General features: G+C 45.9%; 1 protein-coding gene across 4 annotated transcripts in view; it reads left to right on the forward strand.

Moving 5' to 3' along the window:
- Positions 1–666: 666 nt before the first annotated feature.
- Positions 667–17,055, forward strand: part of LOC139387377 (solute carrier family 45 member 4-like) — a 42,590-nt gene continuing 26,201 nt past the window's right edge. Inside the window, exons 1-6 of one of the 4 annotated variants that reach the window (XM_071133535.1) lie at positions 667–790; positions 5,014–5,064; positions 5,648–6,293; positions 11,372–11,560; positions 11,831–12,010; positions 12,608–13,761. In XM_071133535.1, the coding sequence (XP_070989636.1) occupies positions 6,056–6,293; positions 11,372–11,560; positions 11,831–12,010; positions 12,608–13,761 (1,761 nt within the window). In that variant the 5' untranslated portion in view covers positions 667–790; positions 5,014–5,064; positions 5,648–6,055. Of the gene's footprint in view, positions 791–4,463; positions 5,065–5,647; positions 6,294–11,371; positions 11,561–11,830; positions 12,011–12,607; positions 13,762–17,055 lie in introns of those variants that run through there. The other 3 variants (XM_071133518.1, XM_071133526.1, XM_071133543.1) reach the window with 3 other exon arrangements.

Consider the following 17,055-nt stretch of genomic DNA (forward strand, 5'->3'; position numbering starts at 1 on the left):
GGCTGGGACATTAAACAGGTGTCCTGACTCTCTGTGGTCATAAAAAAAAAAACATGGCACTTATTGTAAGAGTAGGGGTGTTAGCCTAGTGGTTGAAGCGTTGGACCAGTAACTGAAAGGTTGCAAGTTCAAATCCCCGAGCTGACAAGATAAAAACAAATCTATCGTTCTGCCCCTGAACAAGGCAGTTAATCCACTAGGCTGTCATTAAAAATAAGAATGTGTTCTTTACTGACTTGCCTAGTTAAATAAAGGTAAAATATAGATATTTTTAAATAACTAAATCCCCAACCTGGTCCCATTCCATCATGGCCATCTAATCACCGCCCTCATTCCTAATTGGTATAATATAACTCACCTCTCCACCTGATTGGGGTGAGCGTTCTGGCACACAAATGATCACCCAGGTGGGTGCTGCACATTGGTGGTGGATGAGATGAGTTTGCCCTTTACTATGTAAAGCGCTTTGAGTAACCGTAGAAACGCGCTATATAAATACACTCAATTATTATGTTTGTTACAATTATCACAGGACAAAAAATGCTACTGAATGTTGTGTACATTTGTTGAATAGCATCCAAGCTTGCCTCCCATTGGATAGAATTAGAGCAATTGGTCATCGATTTTAGTGATGTCAGTAGGTACTGCTTTTTTACCGTGGCAATTAATGAGATTGGGCAATGCATTTTGTCATTGGACTGGGCATCAGCGTGTCGAAACAACTAGCAAACTCAGGCACACCGACGACTAAGGAACGTGAATACTTCTTTACATTGGAAAAAGGGATCAGGTATATTCGATTTGTGTATTTTTATCAGCATTCGGTAGCCCGTCCCAAGTTAGCTTGTTATCTACGGGTTACATTCATCATAGCAAGCTAAAATACCGTAGCTACCTAGCTAGCTTCTAAGCTAACGTTAACGAGCTAGTTAGCTACCGTCTGATCATGTGAACACACCTGTCCGTTGTATCGTTAGCGTTCGTGACAGCTTGTACAATCTACTACACACCAACGCTAATAGCAGAGATGGTCTATATTGTAGCGGGATTTGACGTTAGATATGGGGACAGTAATACCAATAATATACCGGTAACTCATGCCAGAACAGCATAGTTAGCTAACGTTACAGACTGAGGAAGTTAGTTAGCTCTTTAGCTTGCAAACTTGGCTAGCTTATGTAACGTTCGCTATCGCTAACGTTCGTTATTGAGGATAAACACTTATTTCTTACTTCTGAGATAAAAGAACCAGCCAGTCAGCATCTTGACCAGTCCTGTCTACAACGTATCCCAACCATTGAGGTGTAGAATAACGGTCCCAACCTATAGTGTGCAACTGCAGCCCGCATTGAGAGGGCGTTCCTGCATATGGGCACTACTGCATCTGTAGGAACGCCCCCTCGAGCATCCCATTGGTTCCTTCAAGAATCCCCCAAAAGGTAAATGAAAGTATTATACGTTTTTCGTCTCCTGTGTACCGGGCAGATGTTCTACGACACCGGTAGGCAGTGTCCTTCGCTCCTGCCTGCCCTCATCATTAACAGAACTGCCTTAAAACAATGCCTGACAGGCGGGGGCGAAGGACAGTCTACTGGTCGTCCCCCACTAGTGCGGGAGGCTGGGGCAACACGATGTGCTAGTTAACTAGCTAGCACAGTGTCCTTCGTTCCTGCCTGCTAAACACCTGCCGTCGTTAACATAACTGTAGGAAAACAGTTGCAGGTGTGTAAATCAAAGTGTATTTATCACGTGCGCCGATAGCTAGCTACCATTGTTGCCCCCGCCCCTTCTTCTGTGGGGTTTATTGGCAGTTTGCATCCAATGTTATGGTGCATTATTGCCACCTACTGTACTGGAGCGCCCCAATCCCCCACCTATGTACCGGAGTCAGTGTCAGAGTATGGGAGCGGAGCGTGCCCAATTTGCGGAGCAAGATTCCCAAAGGCTGGAGCGCTCCATGAGCTCAGGGCAGGCCCGGCCCAGCATACATTTGTTGTCTGCAGCTATAGCCCCTTGCTTTAGCTACTGTCATGGAGTTTGCAAAATATTGTCATTTTTTAAAATAAAACACACAGGTGCAAAATCAAGGTGACTTACAAAGATGTAATGTCCACAACTAAATAATCATTGTGGAATCTGAACAGACACATCCTGAAAGCAAGATGGTGTACTTACTATGTGCACATGCTAAAAGGAAGGAAGAGGTGGGTAGTTAATTGTGTCATTGGATCAAAGAATGTTTAAACCCCAAAAAATCTGATCTTAAGTTTCCTTCATTTTTGTTCTATTATCTATACAATGGGCCACCATTGATTTTGTCCCAATAGGCCTAGCATATTCCAACTTTTTTCAAGGAGCTTTTAGTTTTGATTGGGTTATTGTGCCTAAAAACCTTTAAGCCAACTTATAAAGAAAATATACTGCATCCCTGCCTAGCCTGGCAAGAGTGGCCAAAAGGGTGTTTAGCATCCCCAGTGGCTCTGCAGGCCTGCTCTCGAGGCACCTTCACTTAAGCCTGAAGCCACAGACTCACTTAAAAATTAATTCAAAGGCACTGAGCCTAATAAGGAATATTTTACTTAATTTGTATTTAATTCTAAGCAAGTCACAGCCTACACTCACTACAGTTCAAAAGTTTGGAGTTACTTACAAATGTCCTTGTTTTTGAAAGAAAAGCTTTTTTTGTCCATTTAAAATAACATTGATCAGAAATAGTGTAGACATTGTTAATGTTGTAAATGACTATTGTAGCTGGAAACGGCTGATTAAAAAAAAAAAAAAAATGAATATCTACATTGGCGTACAGAGAGAGGCCTGTTATGTGCTAGTTAGCGGCCATCAGACTGTTAAACAGCCATCACTAACAAAGAGGCTGCTGTCAACATACAGACTCAAATCTTTGGCCACTTTAATAAATGGATTTAATAAAGGTATCACTAGTCACTTTAAATAACGCCACCTTAATGTTTACATATCCTACATTGGAGCATCAACGTGTGGGTTTGATTACAGGCTCAAAATGGCCAGACACAAAACTTTCTTCTGAAACTCGTTAGTCTATTCTTGTTCTGAGAAATGAAGGCTATTCCATGTGAGGAATTACCAAGAAACTTAAGATCTCGTACAACGCTGTGTACTACTCCCTTCTCTGAACAGAGCAAACAGCGCAGTGCTTAGGGTCGTCGTCCTGTTGGAAGGTGAACCTTCGCCCCATTCTGAAGTCCTGAGTGCTCTGGAGCAGGTTTTCATCAAGGATCTCTCTGTACTTTGTTCTGTTCATCTTTGCCTCGATCTAGTCTCCCAGTCCCTGCAGCTGAAAAACATCCCCACAGCATGCTGCTACCACCATGCTTCACTGTAGGGATGATGCCAGGTTTCCTCCAGACGTGACACTTGGCATTCAGGCCAAAGAGTTCCATCTTGCTTTCATCAGACCAGAGAATCTTGTTTTTTTACAGTGTGGCTTCAGTCTGGCCACTCTACAATAAAGGCCTGATTGGTGGAGTGCTGTAGAGATGGTTGACTTTCTGGAAGGTTTTCCCCTTCTCCACAGAGGAACTCTGGAGTTCTGTCAGTGACCATCGGATTCTTGGTCACCTCCGTGACCAAGGTCCTTTTCCCCCGATTGCTCAATTTGACCGGGCAGCCAGCTCTAGGAAGAGTCTTGGTGGTTCCAAACTTCTTCCATTTAAGAATGATGGAGGCCTCCGTTACGGTTTTCTTCCTGGGAAGGAGAGGCGGACCAAAATGCAGCGTGGTTATGGTTGAACATCTTTAATAAAGATGATAACGTGAACAATATACATAAACAAAAACAAGACAAGAAAACGTGGAAAAACCGAAACAGTCCTAACTGGTGCAAAACACAGAGACAGGAAACAATCACCCACGAAATACTCAAAAGAATATGGCTGCCTAAATATGGTTCCCAATCAGAGACAACGATAAACACCTGCCTCTGATTGGGAACCACTCTAGGCAACCATAGACTTACCTAGAATACTACACTGAACACAACCCCATCAATCTACAAAACCCCTAGACAAGACAAACACATAATCACCCATGTCACACCCTGGCCTAACCACAATAATAAAGAACACAAAATACTAAGGCCAGGGCGTGACACCACTGTGTTCTTGGGGACCTTCAATGCTGCAGAAATGTTTCGATATCCTTCCCCTGATCTGTACCTTGACACAGTCCTGTCTCTGAGCTCTACGGACAATTCCTTCAACCTCATGGCTTGGTTTTTTTCTCTGACATGCACTGTCAACTGTGGAACCTTAGGTGTGTGCCTTTCCAAATCATGTCCAATCAATTTAATTTACCAGAGGTGGACTCCCAAGTTGTAGAAACATCTCAAGGACGATCAATGAAATAGGATGCACCTGAGCTCAATTTCAAGTCTCCTAGCAAAGGGTCTGAATACTTATGAATACTTAAGGTATTTTCTGATTTTAATACATTTGCAAACATTTATTCTAAAAACCTCTTTGCTTTGTCTTTATGGGGTATTGTGTGTAGATTGCACATTTTGTTTGTTTTATAAAAATTCCTCAATAAATTCCGGATGCACTGTACATGCTGTTTTAATATGACATGTAGCCTATTTGAAATGATGAGCGCTTGTTACATTCACCTTTTCATGTTTATTATAATACTTTTCATTTATATCATGTTTTTTTTTTTTTCCTGTGAGAGGAGTGGATTTTAGCAGAGCTGTTAGAAAGGATGAGAGATGAGCAGGATTTCCCACCACTCAACTATTCTTCCCATGAGAATATTGTAGCTAGCTAACTAGACTGGGTGGAGCGTTGAGGTGTGGGTTCTTCAAGGTCATTTTCCATATGAGGATGTTTAGAAGACCCAGTTGAAGAAGTTTGACACAAGGGGATAATTGTTGTGTGGTACATTTAGCAAGAACAGGTTTACTGTAAGACCTTATTGGAAATCTCAGCTTTTAAATATATATTTTTAATCAAACGTTTAATTCAATCTCTATTAGAACAGTAGGCCACCTGTTGGGTTGTTAAAAGCTACCTCATCTACCCACCAAGCAAGGTAAGTGACTAGGAGCACAGCGATGTCATGCATAACATCACTCATGCCTAACAACAATGTTGTGCTATGTGCATTATGGACAATACAGGCTGAAATACACATCTATCTTTCTAGGCCTACACTAGTCACTCATCTCACAGCTGCTGAAACTCCTACAGGACAGCTAGTTCACCCAAGTTCACGCAGTGGCTGAGCTCTTGTGTTTTCAAGACTTGATTGCGTGGATGGAGTTTCCTTCCTCCAATCTGAGGAACTTTCTCCTACAGCTCAATGGGTTGACTCAGTACTTTAGCCTAATTGCAGGTGTACAGCAGCAGCTCGGCTTATCTATTTGGCAGCATCCCAGCTGAACGGGCATCATTAAACTTTACCCAACTAGCCACTAATGCTCTTATTGTATTTGTACTGCTGACATTTGAAATATAAAATGGGCCTAAACCGTCATAATACTAGCCTTTATCGGCCTATCCAGAGTCCGTAACATTAAAATGTTCATTGGTTATAAAGGTATTATTGACTATGGGTTAACATACTAACGCTCATGCTGTCTGTCTGACTCTGTCTGTCTGTGTCCCCTCTACAGATGAATGAGTCACTCCAAGGGACTCTAGAGAGGAACGTTGTCCTCCACCGCCGGCCCCCGTCTCCCTCACCCTGCTCAGCCTCCCCTCTACAGACATCATCAAATGAGCTCTATCTGAATGCCACTTTCTATGGGTTTGGATTCAGTACAGCAGCCAGCAGTGAAGAGAGCCAATCTCTTACAAAGCCTCATTTTGCCACGGAACCTTATGAATTGCTTTCAAAAGTGCCTCGAAAGAACTAAAGAAAACCAGGATTTTTCCTTCATGTATAGTGCTGCTGTTTTGAGAGTATTCCTCTGATTGACCATAAAGGGAAGGACAGTTGCATCAGAGCGGACAGGACCGTAAACTACATTAAGGCTTTAAGGGAACAGTCATAACTTCTCTCTCCATACGAGCCGACGACCATGGTCCCCCAGAAGGCTGACTTGACTGTTTTGCCATGTCAGGATGTGGTGGAGATGCCAGTGAAGAAGCAGAGCAGTGAGAGGGACGAGGAGAGTCCTGATGGGTCTCTGGGTGAGGGTGCTGGGGGGGAACGTATTCCCCTGCGCAAGTGGGTCATGCATGGTGCTGTCATGTTCGGACGAGAGTTCTGCTACGCCATGGAGACAGCCCTGGTCACACCAGTCTTACTGCAAATAGGTCAGTACCAATGGAGACAGCCCTGGTCACACCAGTCTTACTGGAAATAGGTCAATACCAATGGAGACAGCCCTGGTCACACCAGTCTTACTGCAAATAGGTCAGTACCAATGGAGACAGCCCTGGTCACACCAGTCTTACTGCAAATAGGTCAGTACCAATGGAGACAGCCCTGGTCACACCAGTCTTACTGCAAATAGGTCAATACCAATGGAGACAGCCCTGGTCACACCAGTCTTACTGCAAATAGGTCAGTACCAATGGAGACAGCCCTGGTCACACCAGTCTTACTGCAAATAGGTCAGTACCAATGGAGACAGCCCTGGTTACACCAGTCTTACTGCAAATAGGTCGGTACCAATGGAGACAGCCCTGGTCACACCAGTCTTACTGCAAATAGGTCAGTACCAATGGAGACAGCCCTGGTCACACCAGTCTTACTGCAAATAGGTCAGTACCAATGGAGACAGCCCTGCTCACACCAGTCTTACTGCAAATAGGTCAGTACCAATGGAGACAGCCCTGGTCACACCAGTCTTACTGCAAATAGGTCGGTACCAATGGAGACAGTCCTGGTCACACCAGTCTTACTGCAAATAGGTCAGTACCAATGGAGACGGCACTGCTCACACCAGTCTTACTGCAAATAGGTCAGTACCAATGGAGACAGCCCTGGTCACACCAGTCTTACTGGAAATAGGTCAGTACCAATGGAGACAGCCCTGGTCACACCAGTCTTACTGCAAATAGGTCGGTACCAATGGAGACAGTCCTGGTCACACCAGTCTTACTGCAAATAGGTCAGTACCAATGGAGACAGCCCTGCTCACACCAGTCTTACTGGAAATAGGTCAGTACAAATGGAGACAGCCCTGGTCACACCAGTCTTACTGCAAATAGGTCGGTACAAATGGAGACAGCCCTGGTCACACCAGTCTTACTGCAAATAGGTCGGTACCAATGGAGACAGTCCTGGTCACACCAGTCTTACTGCAAATAGGTCAGTACCAATGGAGACAGCCCTGCTCACACCAGTCTTACTGCAAATAGGTCAGTACAAATGGAGACAGCCCTGGTCACACCAGTCTTACTGCAAATAGGTCGGTACCAATGGAGACAGTCCTGGTCACACCAGTCTTACTGCAAATAGGTCAGTACCAATGGAGACAGCCCTGCTCACACCAGTCTTACTGCAAATAGGTCAGTACCAATGGAGACAGCCCTGGTCACACCAGTCTTACTGCAAATAGGTCAGTACCAATGGAGACAGCCCTGGTCACACCAGTCTTACTGCAAATAGGTCAGTACCAATGGAGACAGCCCTGGTCACACCAGTCTTACTGGAAATAGGTCAATACCAATGGAGACAGCCCTGGTCACACCAGTCTTACTGCAAATAGGTCAGTACAAATGGAGACAGCCCTGGTCACACCAGTCTTACTGCAAATAGGTCGGTACCAATGGAGACAGTCCTGGTCACACCAGTCTTACTGCAAATAGGTCAGTACCAATGGAGACAGCCCTGCTCACACCAGTCTTACTGCAAATAGGTCAGTACCAATGGAGACAGCCCTGGTCACACCAGTCTTACTGCAAATAGGTCAGTACCAATGGAGACAGCCCTGGTCACACCAGTCTTACTGCAAATAGGTCAGTACCAATGGAGACAGCCCTGGTCACACCAGTCTTACTGGAAATAGGTCAATACCAATGGAGACAGCCCTGGTCACACCAGTCTTACTGCAAATAGGTCAGTACCAATGGAGACAGCCCTGGTCACACCAGTCTTACTGCAAATAGGTCGGTACCAATGGAGACAGCCCTGCTCACACCAGTCTTACTGCAAATAGGTCAGTACCAATGGAGACAGCCCTGGTCACACCAGTCTTACTGCAAATAGGTCAGTACCAATGGAGACAGCCCTGGTCACACCAGTCTTACTGCAAATAGGTCGGTACCAATGGAGACAGCCCTGCTCACACCAGTCTTACTGCAAATAGGTCAGTACCAATGGAGGTTGTTGGTTGACCAAAAAAAGGGTAGTAGAGTTACAACTAAGGCATTTCCTATGTGTATTTTACCCTTTTGGGTAATTGTTTGCCAAATGGCTACCAAAGATTGGTCCCACCCCAGTCTGTGTTAGGTTTACTCCATCATAAGGGCTGGGAGTTATGTGGGGTTATTTTAACTGTGCACAGGCAGCATAACAGACCGGGGCCGTTACTAGGTTACTAGGTTTGCCACCAATGCAGAATGGAACAATGTCTTCTACAGAGTTTGGTAGGTATGGCAGAATGTGTGAGTCTGCACGTTTCAGTCAACCTGTTTTCCTGCCGGGAACAATTTTGTCGTAAATGGATTTGCCAAACTGTCCATCTCTGTGATGTAACGCCTATGCACAGTTTAGGGTACATGGATAGTAGGTCTCTAGATATATCTTTATCTACACACATCTTTATCTACACAGCATGTAACAGCTGCACATTTATTTTAATGTAGTGATGATCATTGTAGGTAGACATTGTCACACAGAAAAGGGTTAGCTACAAATGAACTAGTATTGGATAACACAGGCTTATCTAAACCCGCTCCTTCAGGACTCATAACAGAAGCAAACATGTCAGTGCACATAATAATGTTTTGAAATAGTGGTGAAGTTAAAGTTTGTTTTTGTAACCCTCTAAACTTGTGCTGGTTGAAAATGTCAGATTTGGGCACTAATAAGCGCCTACAATTGGAACGCAGTGGCTGTACAGTAACATGTTATACATGTCAGAGCTCTGGCTCTGCATTGGTTTTGACCCACCAGCCGTTCTGAACTTGAACACCCATCCCTGCTGCTAATTGGTCAACTTTTGCAAATTCTTTGTTGTCTGAGTGAGGGATATGCTGTAAATTAAGATGACTCCATGTATTTAGAAAGATGAGACGTTGAGGATTATACTAAATACCACTTTGATGTCATACAAGCAAGACAAACATCTGTGAGTCCAAATGTACACTTCACATTTCCACATCATAAAACTGTCATATACAGTATCAACGTTTATGATCACTATGTTTGATGTACAGTTACAAGATGACATGTGATCATACCCTGGATTGTTCTGAATAGGAGCAGTCTGTTTGATATACAGTTACAAGATCACATGTGATCATACCCTGGGTTGTTCTGAACAGGAACAGTCTGTTTGATATACAGTTACAAGATGACATGTGATCATACCCTGGGTTGTTCTGAACAGGAGCAGTCTGTTTGATATACAGTTACAAGATGACGTGTGATCATACCCTGGGTTGTTCTGAACAGGAGCAGTCAGTTTGTTTATTGTGTGGAACAAGCACCTGAATGCACTTATAGTCATTTAGGTGTGTAGAAAGAAGTCATATGTTCCCCTGTATTGCCTTGTGAAAGCCTACACTGTAAGATCCTGTTTGATAACTTAGTTAGTCATGTTGGCAATAGAACAAGCTTTAAAATCATGCCCACCTGACCCATATTGCGATTTATAATGGACTGTTTTTTTGGATTGTGTAAATAACAACAGTAATTGTGTGATGCCGGGTTGTGTTCCAAACTAAACAACTACAAGTGTGCTTGCTCTAGTTCCTCAACGGCACAGCTAGCAGAGTTCAAGACTCTTCTTTGAGTCATAAAAGTGCATTGAAATGTATTAGGAACTGTGCCCACTTTGGAGAGGTGTGTGTCCACTTGGAGACAGCAGTTAGACCCTTGTCATTTGTGTGTCTTATGTTGCACCTACCCCACAATTTCCAGGAATATTATTATGTTACTGAATGTATCCAGAGTATATTCACATTTTGTTATCAACAACCGTGACAAAGTAGAGTAAATATAAAATAACAGTGTAATGGTTGAATTCAGTCTTGTGCCAGGTGAACTGTTGTGTACTCAACTTTTGGTCTACTAATTTTCCCATTATCTACAAACTCTTCCCTTTCAATTGCTACCATGGTTATGCATATGCTGTTCATACATTTTCTGTAAGAAACATTTCAATGTAGCCCTATCCATATAGGCCAATTCCCACCAGTGTAGAGGGTTAAGTCTTGGTGACATTTCCCACTATTCCCTTGAGTATAACCTAGTCCCAGTCATTCATTACGGCCCCTAATGTATAGCCTATGTTTAACTACTTATCCTTGGTATTTCTGAGAAGGACAATCTGACTTGATGCCAGCTTCTCATATCTTGTTGATATTCTGAGAGGGTTATAATACTCTGTCTAGAAGCCAGTGACCTTTCAATAACCAGTTTACTGCTCAGACTGAGCAACAGACTAGGTCACATTCAGTGCATTCCACTCCATAAACCAACTGGCTACACATTTAACCCTTTCTGAACAAATTCTAACGTGCACTACCTGGCATTTGAAAGAGGATAGAAAGCTGCCATGTTATTGTTTCCAGTTTCACTGTCTGTTTTGTTGCCATAGCTGTGTGAGGCCTATATCATTGTAGCGTTCCTACAGAGATGAAGATAGCAAGAACTATGGAAACAAACTGACAGCAAGTTGTGTCTTGCGTGAGGGCTCTTATCTAGGTTAATGAACAACCGTCTTGTAGAAACAAGTTCACTTGTTTTCCTTCTAGTGACGATCTCTAACACACATTCTAGTGGGAGATGTACAGGGATTGTTGTTTAATGTGTAGACCTGCTGAAGTAGAGCATCAGCAGCATAGCGTTCATTATAAAGCTCAGTAAAACAGCCTCGTTCCACAGTACATCAGAGTGGAGCGTGGTACATTGAGATGGTTCCAGCTACCCACAAACCTCCTTTCACCTCACCTGACACGGCCAGATTTGATCTATGCCTCACCAAACCTGCTAGTGACTATGTAATGACTGGAATGTGATTCAGCATTGTTGACTAAAAGCTTTGATGGCTGTGATTCTGTAAAGAATGCCCTTTAGGCTGCGGCAAAAGATTGTAACTTTTGACAAAGTAATATTTGATGAATGCTAATAGGATTTAATCCGTGATCAGTCTCTCTGTGGTCAAAGCCTGAAGCATATTGATTGAAGGTGTTTTTCCTGCGTGTTTTGTTGTTTTCAGGACTTCCAGAGCAGTACTACAGCCTGACGTGGTTTCTGAGCCCCATCCTGGGCCTGATCCTCACCCCTCTCATTGGCTCAGCCAGCGACCGCTGCACCCTGAAATGGGGCCGCAGGAGACCCTTCATCCTGGCACTCTGTGTGGGGGTGTTACTGGGAGTTTCTCTCTTCCTCAATGGGTCCCTCCTAGGTGAGTGGGAGGTACTGTCTGAGTTCCAAATGGAACCCTATTCCTTATAAAGTACTTTAGACCAGAGCCATAGAGTCCTGTGGGCTGTGGTCAAAAGTAGTGCACTATGAAGGGAATAGGCACTATTTAATCATCATGTATTGGAAATGTGAAACTCCCTTAGATGCTCATGTTTTCTGTATTGTAAAATTATTCTTTAATGAAAGCGCTATGCTAAATAAATAGAATGCCTTATTATTATTATTATTATTATTATTATATGTGCTCTAGGATTAGCCCTCGGGGACGTTCCCAGCAGTCAGCCCATTGGGATAGTGCTGACGGTGCTGGGCGTGGTTCTACTGGACTTCAGTGCAGACGCCTCAGATGGGCCTATCAGAGCCTACCTGTTGGATGTAGCCGACACAGAGGAGCAGGACATGGCCCTCAACATACATGCTTTCTCTGCAGGTACACGATGCTGCCCTAGTTGTATTGGCTCCTCACTAGTCTGTCCTTGATTCCTTGTGTCCTCTCCTCCCCACCTCCTCAAACAGTCAGGGGGAAGCAAGAAGAGGATTTAAGAACCCTACAAGCACATTTCCTCTCCTCATATCCTGTTGTCTTTCTGCACTTTCATCTGATGTTTTGAGGAGGAGGCAGGGAGAGGACGGGAGGAGAGGACACTAAGACACTGTAGAATCACTATGTAACTGAGGGGGTGAATGCCAAAGACACTGTAGAATCACTTTGTAACTGGGGGGGGTGAATGCCAAAGACACTCTAACAGTTATTATTGCTCAATGTTACATAGTTTTAAATTGATTTCATGTTGTTGAAGCCGGTGTGTGTGATTGGTGGAGCTACATGTTTGGAATGTGAGGTCACATGGCACCCCCTCTAAACAAATACAATCTTTACTTTTATTGGTCACGATTGTTCACGTGATGATTCCCTGAGGGAAATGAACAAAAACATAAGGAAACTCGTTTATCATCGGTATTTGGAGCACCAAAACAACTCATAAAGTGGCAGCTCTAACATTGTTTTGACATTGTGTTTTGGCAGGGCTGGGAGGAGCGGTTGGCTACGTGCTGGGTGGCCTGGACTGGACCAGCACCATCCTGGGCACGGCCTTCAAGTCCCAGGAGCAGATCCTGTTTGTGTTTGCTGCCGTCATCTTCACCATATCTGTGATTCTACACATGTTCAGTATCAAGGAGGAGAGTTTTGAGGCTCGTGGTGACACTCTGGGAGAGGGAGACTCCGACAGCCTGTCCTCCTCAGAGAAACTGAAGGGGGGCTTGGCGGGGCCTCGTAGTGTACCTCAGCTGGACGTTATAGGAGAGGAGGACGCCCAGTCAGAGAGGGAGCTCTTCATCAACGTGGACAGGGTGAGGAGTAAGAGCGACTCGGTGCTGGCCATGCCTGACGCCACCATTGAGCTGGACTCAGACCTGGACCAGGACGGTCATTTCCTGGCCGACATTGAGCCCTCCATCTTTCAGGACTACCCCCAAGATTTGTACCCTGGCACCCCTCAGAGACACTACAGTGGATGGGCTATCCAGGACCTGGAAGGCCCCCAGGCCGAGGCTCAGGCAGACAGCCAGCTGCCCCTCTTCCACCAGGACCCCTCCCCCTACTACAGCAGGGAGCACATGTTGTTCAACAACCAGACCAACCAGGGAGCCAAGTGCCTCAACGGGGCCTCAGCGGCCCCGGCCTTCCCCTCCAACCACACAGCCCGCGGGGCCAACAGCCAGGGCCGAATGCCAGGCCTGAGGCCGTCCAACACCAGCACCACTACCGGGGCACGCCGCTTCCCCTTCTACCGCCAGCCGTCATTTACATTCTCTTACTATGGCCGCGTGGGTTCAGCACGATACCGCCACCGCAGAAACACCATGGGCAATCCGGCCGGCGCCAACCTCCGCATCAAGACCTCGCAGAGCATGAACGACATCTACGAGCACATGCAGCAGCGGCAGAGGAGGGAGCTCCAGCAGAGCAGCACCACACTGTCCAGTGGGGACTCTGAGAGGGACGACGGAGACCAGGGGGGCACCACGGTCAAGCTGCTGTGGCTGTCCATGCTGAAGATGCCCCCCCAGCTGCTGAGGCTCTGCGTCTGTCATCTCCTCACCTGGTTCTCCATCATCGCTGAGGCAGTATTCTACACAGACTTCATGGGACAGGTCATCTATGCTGGAGACCCCACAGTGAGAACCTGTCCAGTCCTCCATTGTAATTCATTGTATATTGTAGTTCATTATAGTTTGTAGTTTATTTCAGTAAGAGAATGAGGACTCTTGTTTTATTTGTCTATCTTTCCTCAATAATCTACTGTTCCTGTTTTCCTTCCTTCTCTTTCTACTCTTCTTTCCTATTCTCTGTTTCTCCTCTACAGGACAGGGAACCCTCAGAATCACTAGGTCTCTGTTACTCCTCTACAGGACAGGGAACCTTCAGAATCACTAGGTCTCTGTTTCTCCTCTACAGGACAGGGAACCCTCAATCACTAGGTCTCTGTTACTCCTCTACAGGACAGGGAACCCTCAATCACTAGGTCTCTGTTACTGCTCTACAGGACAGGGAACCCTCAATCACTAGGTCTCTGTTTCTCCTCTACAGGACAGGGAACCCTCAGAATCACTAGGTCTCTGTTACTCCTCTACAGGACAGGGAACCCTCAGAATCATTAGGTCTCTGTTACTCCTCTACAGGACAGGGAACCCTCAGAATCATTAGGTCTCTGTTACTCCTCTACAGGACAGGGAACCCTCAGAATCACTAGGTCTCTGTTTCTCCTCTACAGGACAGGGAACCCTCAGAATCATTAGGTCTCTGTTACTCCTCTACAGGACAGGGAACCCTCAGAATCATTAGGTCTCTGTTACTCCTCTACAGGACAGGGAACCCTCAGAATCACTAGGTCTCTGTTTCTCCTCTACAGGACAGGGAACCCTCAGAATCACTAGGTCTCTGTTACTCCTCTACAGGACAGGGAACCCTCAGAATCACTAGGTCTCTGTTACTCCTCTACAGGACAGGGAACCCTCAGAATCACTAGGTCTCTGTTACTCCTCTACAGGACAGGGAACCCTCAATCACTAGGTCTCTGTTACCCCTCTACAGGACAGGGAACCCTCAGAATCACTAGGTCTCTGTTTCTCCTCTACAGGACAGGGAACCCTCAGAATCACTAGGTCTCTGTTTCTCCTCTACAGGACAGGGAACCCTCAGAATCACTAGGTCTCTGTTTCTCCTCTACGGGACAGGGAACCCTCAGAATCACTAGGTCTCTGTTTCTCCTCTACAGGACAGGGAACCCTCAGAATCACTAGGTCTCTGTTACTCCTCTACAGGACAGGGAACCCTCAATCACTAGGTCTCTGTTTCTCCTCTACAGGACAGGGAACCCTCAGAATCACTAGGTCTCTGTTACTCCTCTACAGGACAGGGAACCCTCAATCACTAGGTCTCTGTTTCTCCTCTACAGGACAGGGAACCCTCAGAATCACTAGGTCTCTGTTACTCCTCTACAGGACAGGGAACCCTCAGAATCACTAGGTCTCTGTTTCTCCTCTACAGGACAGGGAACCCTCAGAATCACTAGGTCTCTGTTACTCCTCTACAGGACAGGGAACCCTCAGAATCACTAGGTCTCTGTTTCTCCTCTACAGGACAGGGAACCCTCAATCACTAGGTCTCTGTTACTCCTCTACAGGACAGGGAACCCTCAGAATCACTAGGTCTCTGTTTCTCCTCTACAGGACAGGGAACCCTCAGAATCACTAGGTCTCTGTTTCTCCTCTACAGGACAGGGAACCCTCAGAATCACTAGGTCTCTGTTTCTCCTCTACAGGACAGGGAACCCTCAATCACTAGGTCTCTGTTACTCCTCTACAGGACAGGGAACCCTCAGAATCACTAGGTCTCTGTTACTGCTCTACAGGACAGGGAACCCTCAGAATCACTAGGTCTCTGTTACTCCTCTACAGGACAGGGAACCCTCAGAATCACTAGGTCTCTGTTACTGCTCTACAGGACAGGGAACCCTCAATCACTAGGTCTCTGTTACTCCTCTACAGAACAGGGAACCCTCAATCACTAGGTCTCTGTTACTCCTCTACAGGACAGGGAACCCTCAGAATCACTAGGTCTCTGTTACTCCTCTACAGAACAGGGAACCCTCAATCACTAGGTCTCTGTTACTCCTCTACAGGACAGGGAACCCTCAGAATCACTAGGTCTCTGTTACTCCTCTACAGGACAGGGAACCCTCAGAATCACTAGGTCTCTGTTACTCCTCTACAGGACAGGGAACCCTCAATCACTAGGTCTCTGTTACTCCTCTACAGGACAGGGAACCCTCAATCACTAGGTCTCTGTTACTCCTCTACAGGACAGGGAACCCTCAGAATCACTAGGTCTCTGTTACTCCTCTACAGGACAGGGAACCCTCAGAATCATTAGGTCTCTGTTACTCCTCTACAGGACAGGGAACCCTCAGAATCATTAGGTCTCTGTTACTCCTCTACAGGACAGGGAACCCTCAGAATCACTAGGTCTCTGTTTCTCCTCTACAGGACAGGGAACCCTCAGAATCAGAATCATTAGGTCTCTGTTACTCCTCTACAGGACAGGGAACCCTCAGAATCACTAGGTCTCTGTTACTCCTCTACAGGACAGGGAACCCTCAGAATCACTAGGTCTCTGTTTCTCCTCTACAGGACAGGGAACCCTCAGACTAGGTCTCTGTTACTCCTCTACAGGACAGGGAACCCTCAGAATCACTAGGTCTCTGTTACTCCTCTACAGGACAGGGAACCCTCAGAATCACTAGGTCTCTGTTACTCCTCTACAGGACAGGGAACCCTCAATCACTAGGTCTCTGTTACCCCTCTACAGGACAGGGAACCATCAGAATCACTAGGTCTCTGTTTCTCCTCTACAGGACAGGGAACCCTCAGAATCACTAGGTCTCTGTTTCTCCTCTACAGGACAGGGAACCCTCAGAATCACTAGGTCTCTGTTTCTCCTCTACGGGACAGGGAATCACTAGGTCTCTGTTACTCCTCTACAGGACAGGGAACCCTCAATCACTAGGTCTCTGTTACCCCTCTACAGGACAGGGAACCATCAGAATCACTAGGTCTCTGTTTCTCCTCTACAGGACAGGGAACCCTCAGAATCACTAGGTCTCTGTTTCTCCTCTACAGGACAGGGAACCCTCAGAATCACTAGGTCTCTGTTTCTCCTCTACGGGACAGGGAACCCTCATAATCACTAGGTCTCTGTTACTCCTCTACAGAACAGGGAACCCTCAATCACTAGGTCTCTGTTTCTCCTCTACAGGACAGGGAACCCTCAGAATCACTAGGTCTCTGTTTCTCCTCTACAGGACAGGGAACCCTCAGAATCACTAGGTCTCTGTTACTCCTCTACAGGACAGGGAACCCTCAATCACTAGGTCTCTGTTTCTCCTCTACAGGACAGGGAACCCTCAGAAT

The sequence above is a fragment of the Oncorhynchus clarkii genome, chromosome 3 (genome assembly GCF_045791955.1).
Source record: "Oncorhynchus clarkii lewisi isolate Uvic-CL-2024 chromosome 3, UVic_Ocla_1.0, whole genome shotgun sequence".
Classification (NCBI taxonomy): domain Eukaryota; kingdom Metazoa; phylum Chordata; class Actinopteri; order Salmoniformes; family Salmonidae; genus Oncorhynchus; species Oncorhynchus clarkii.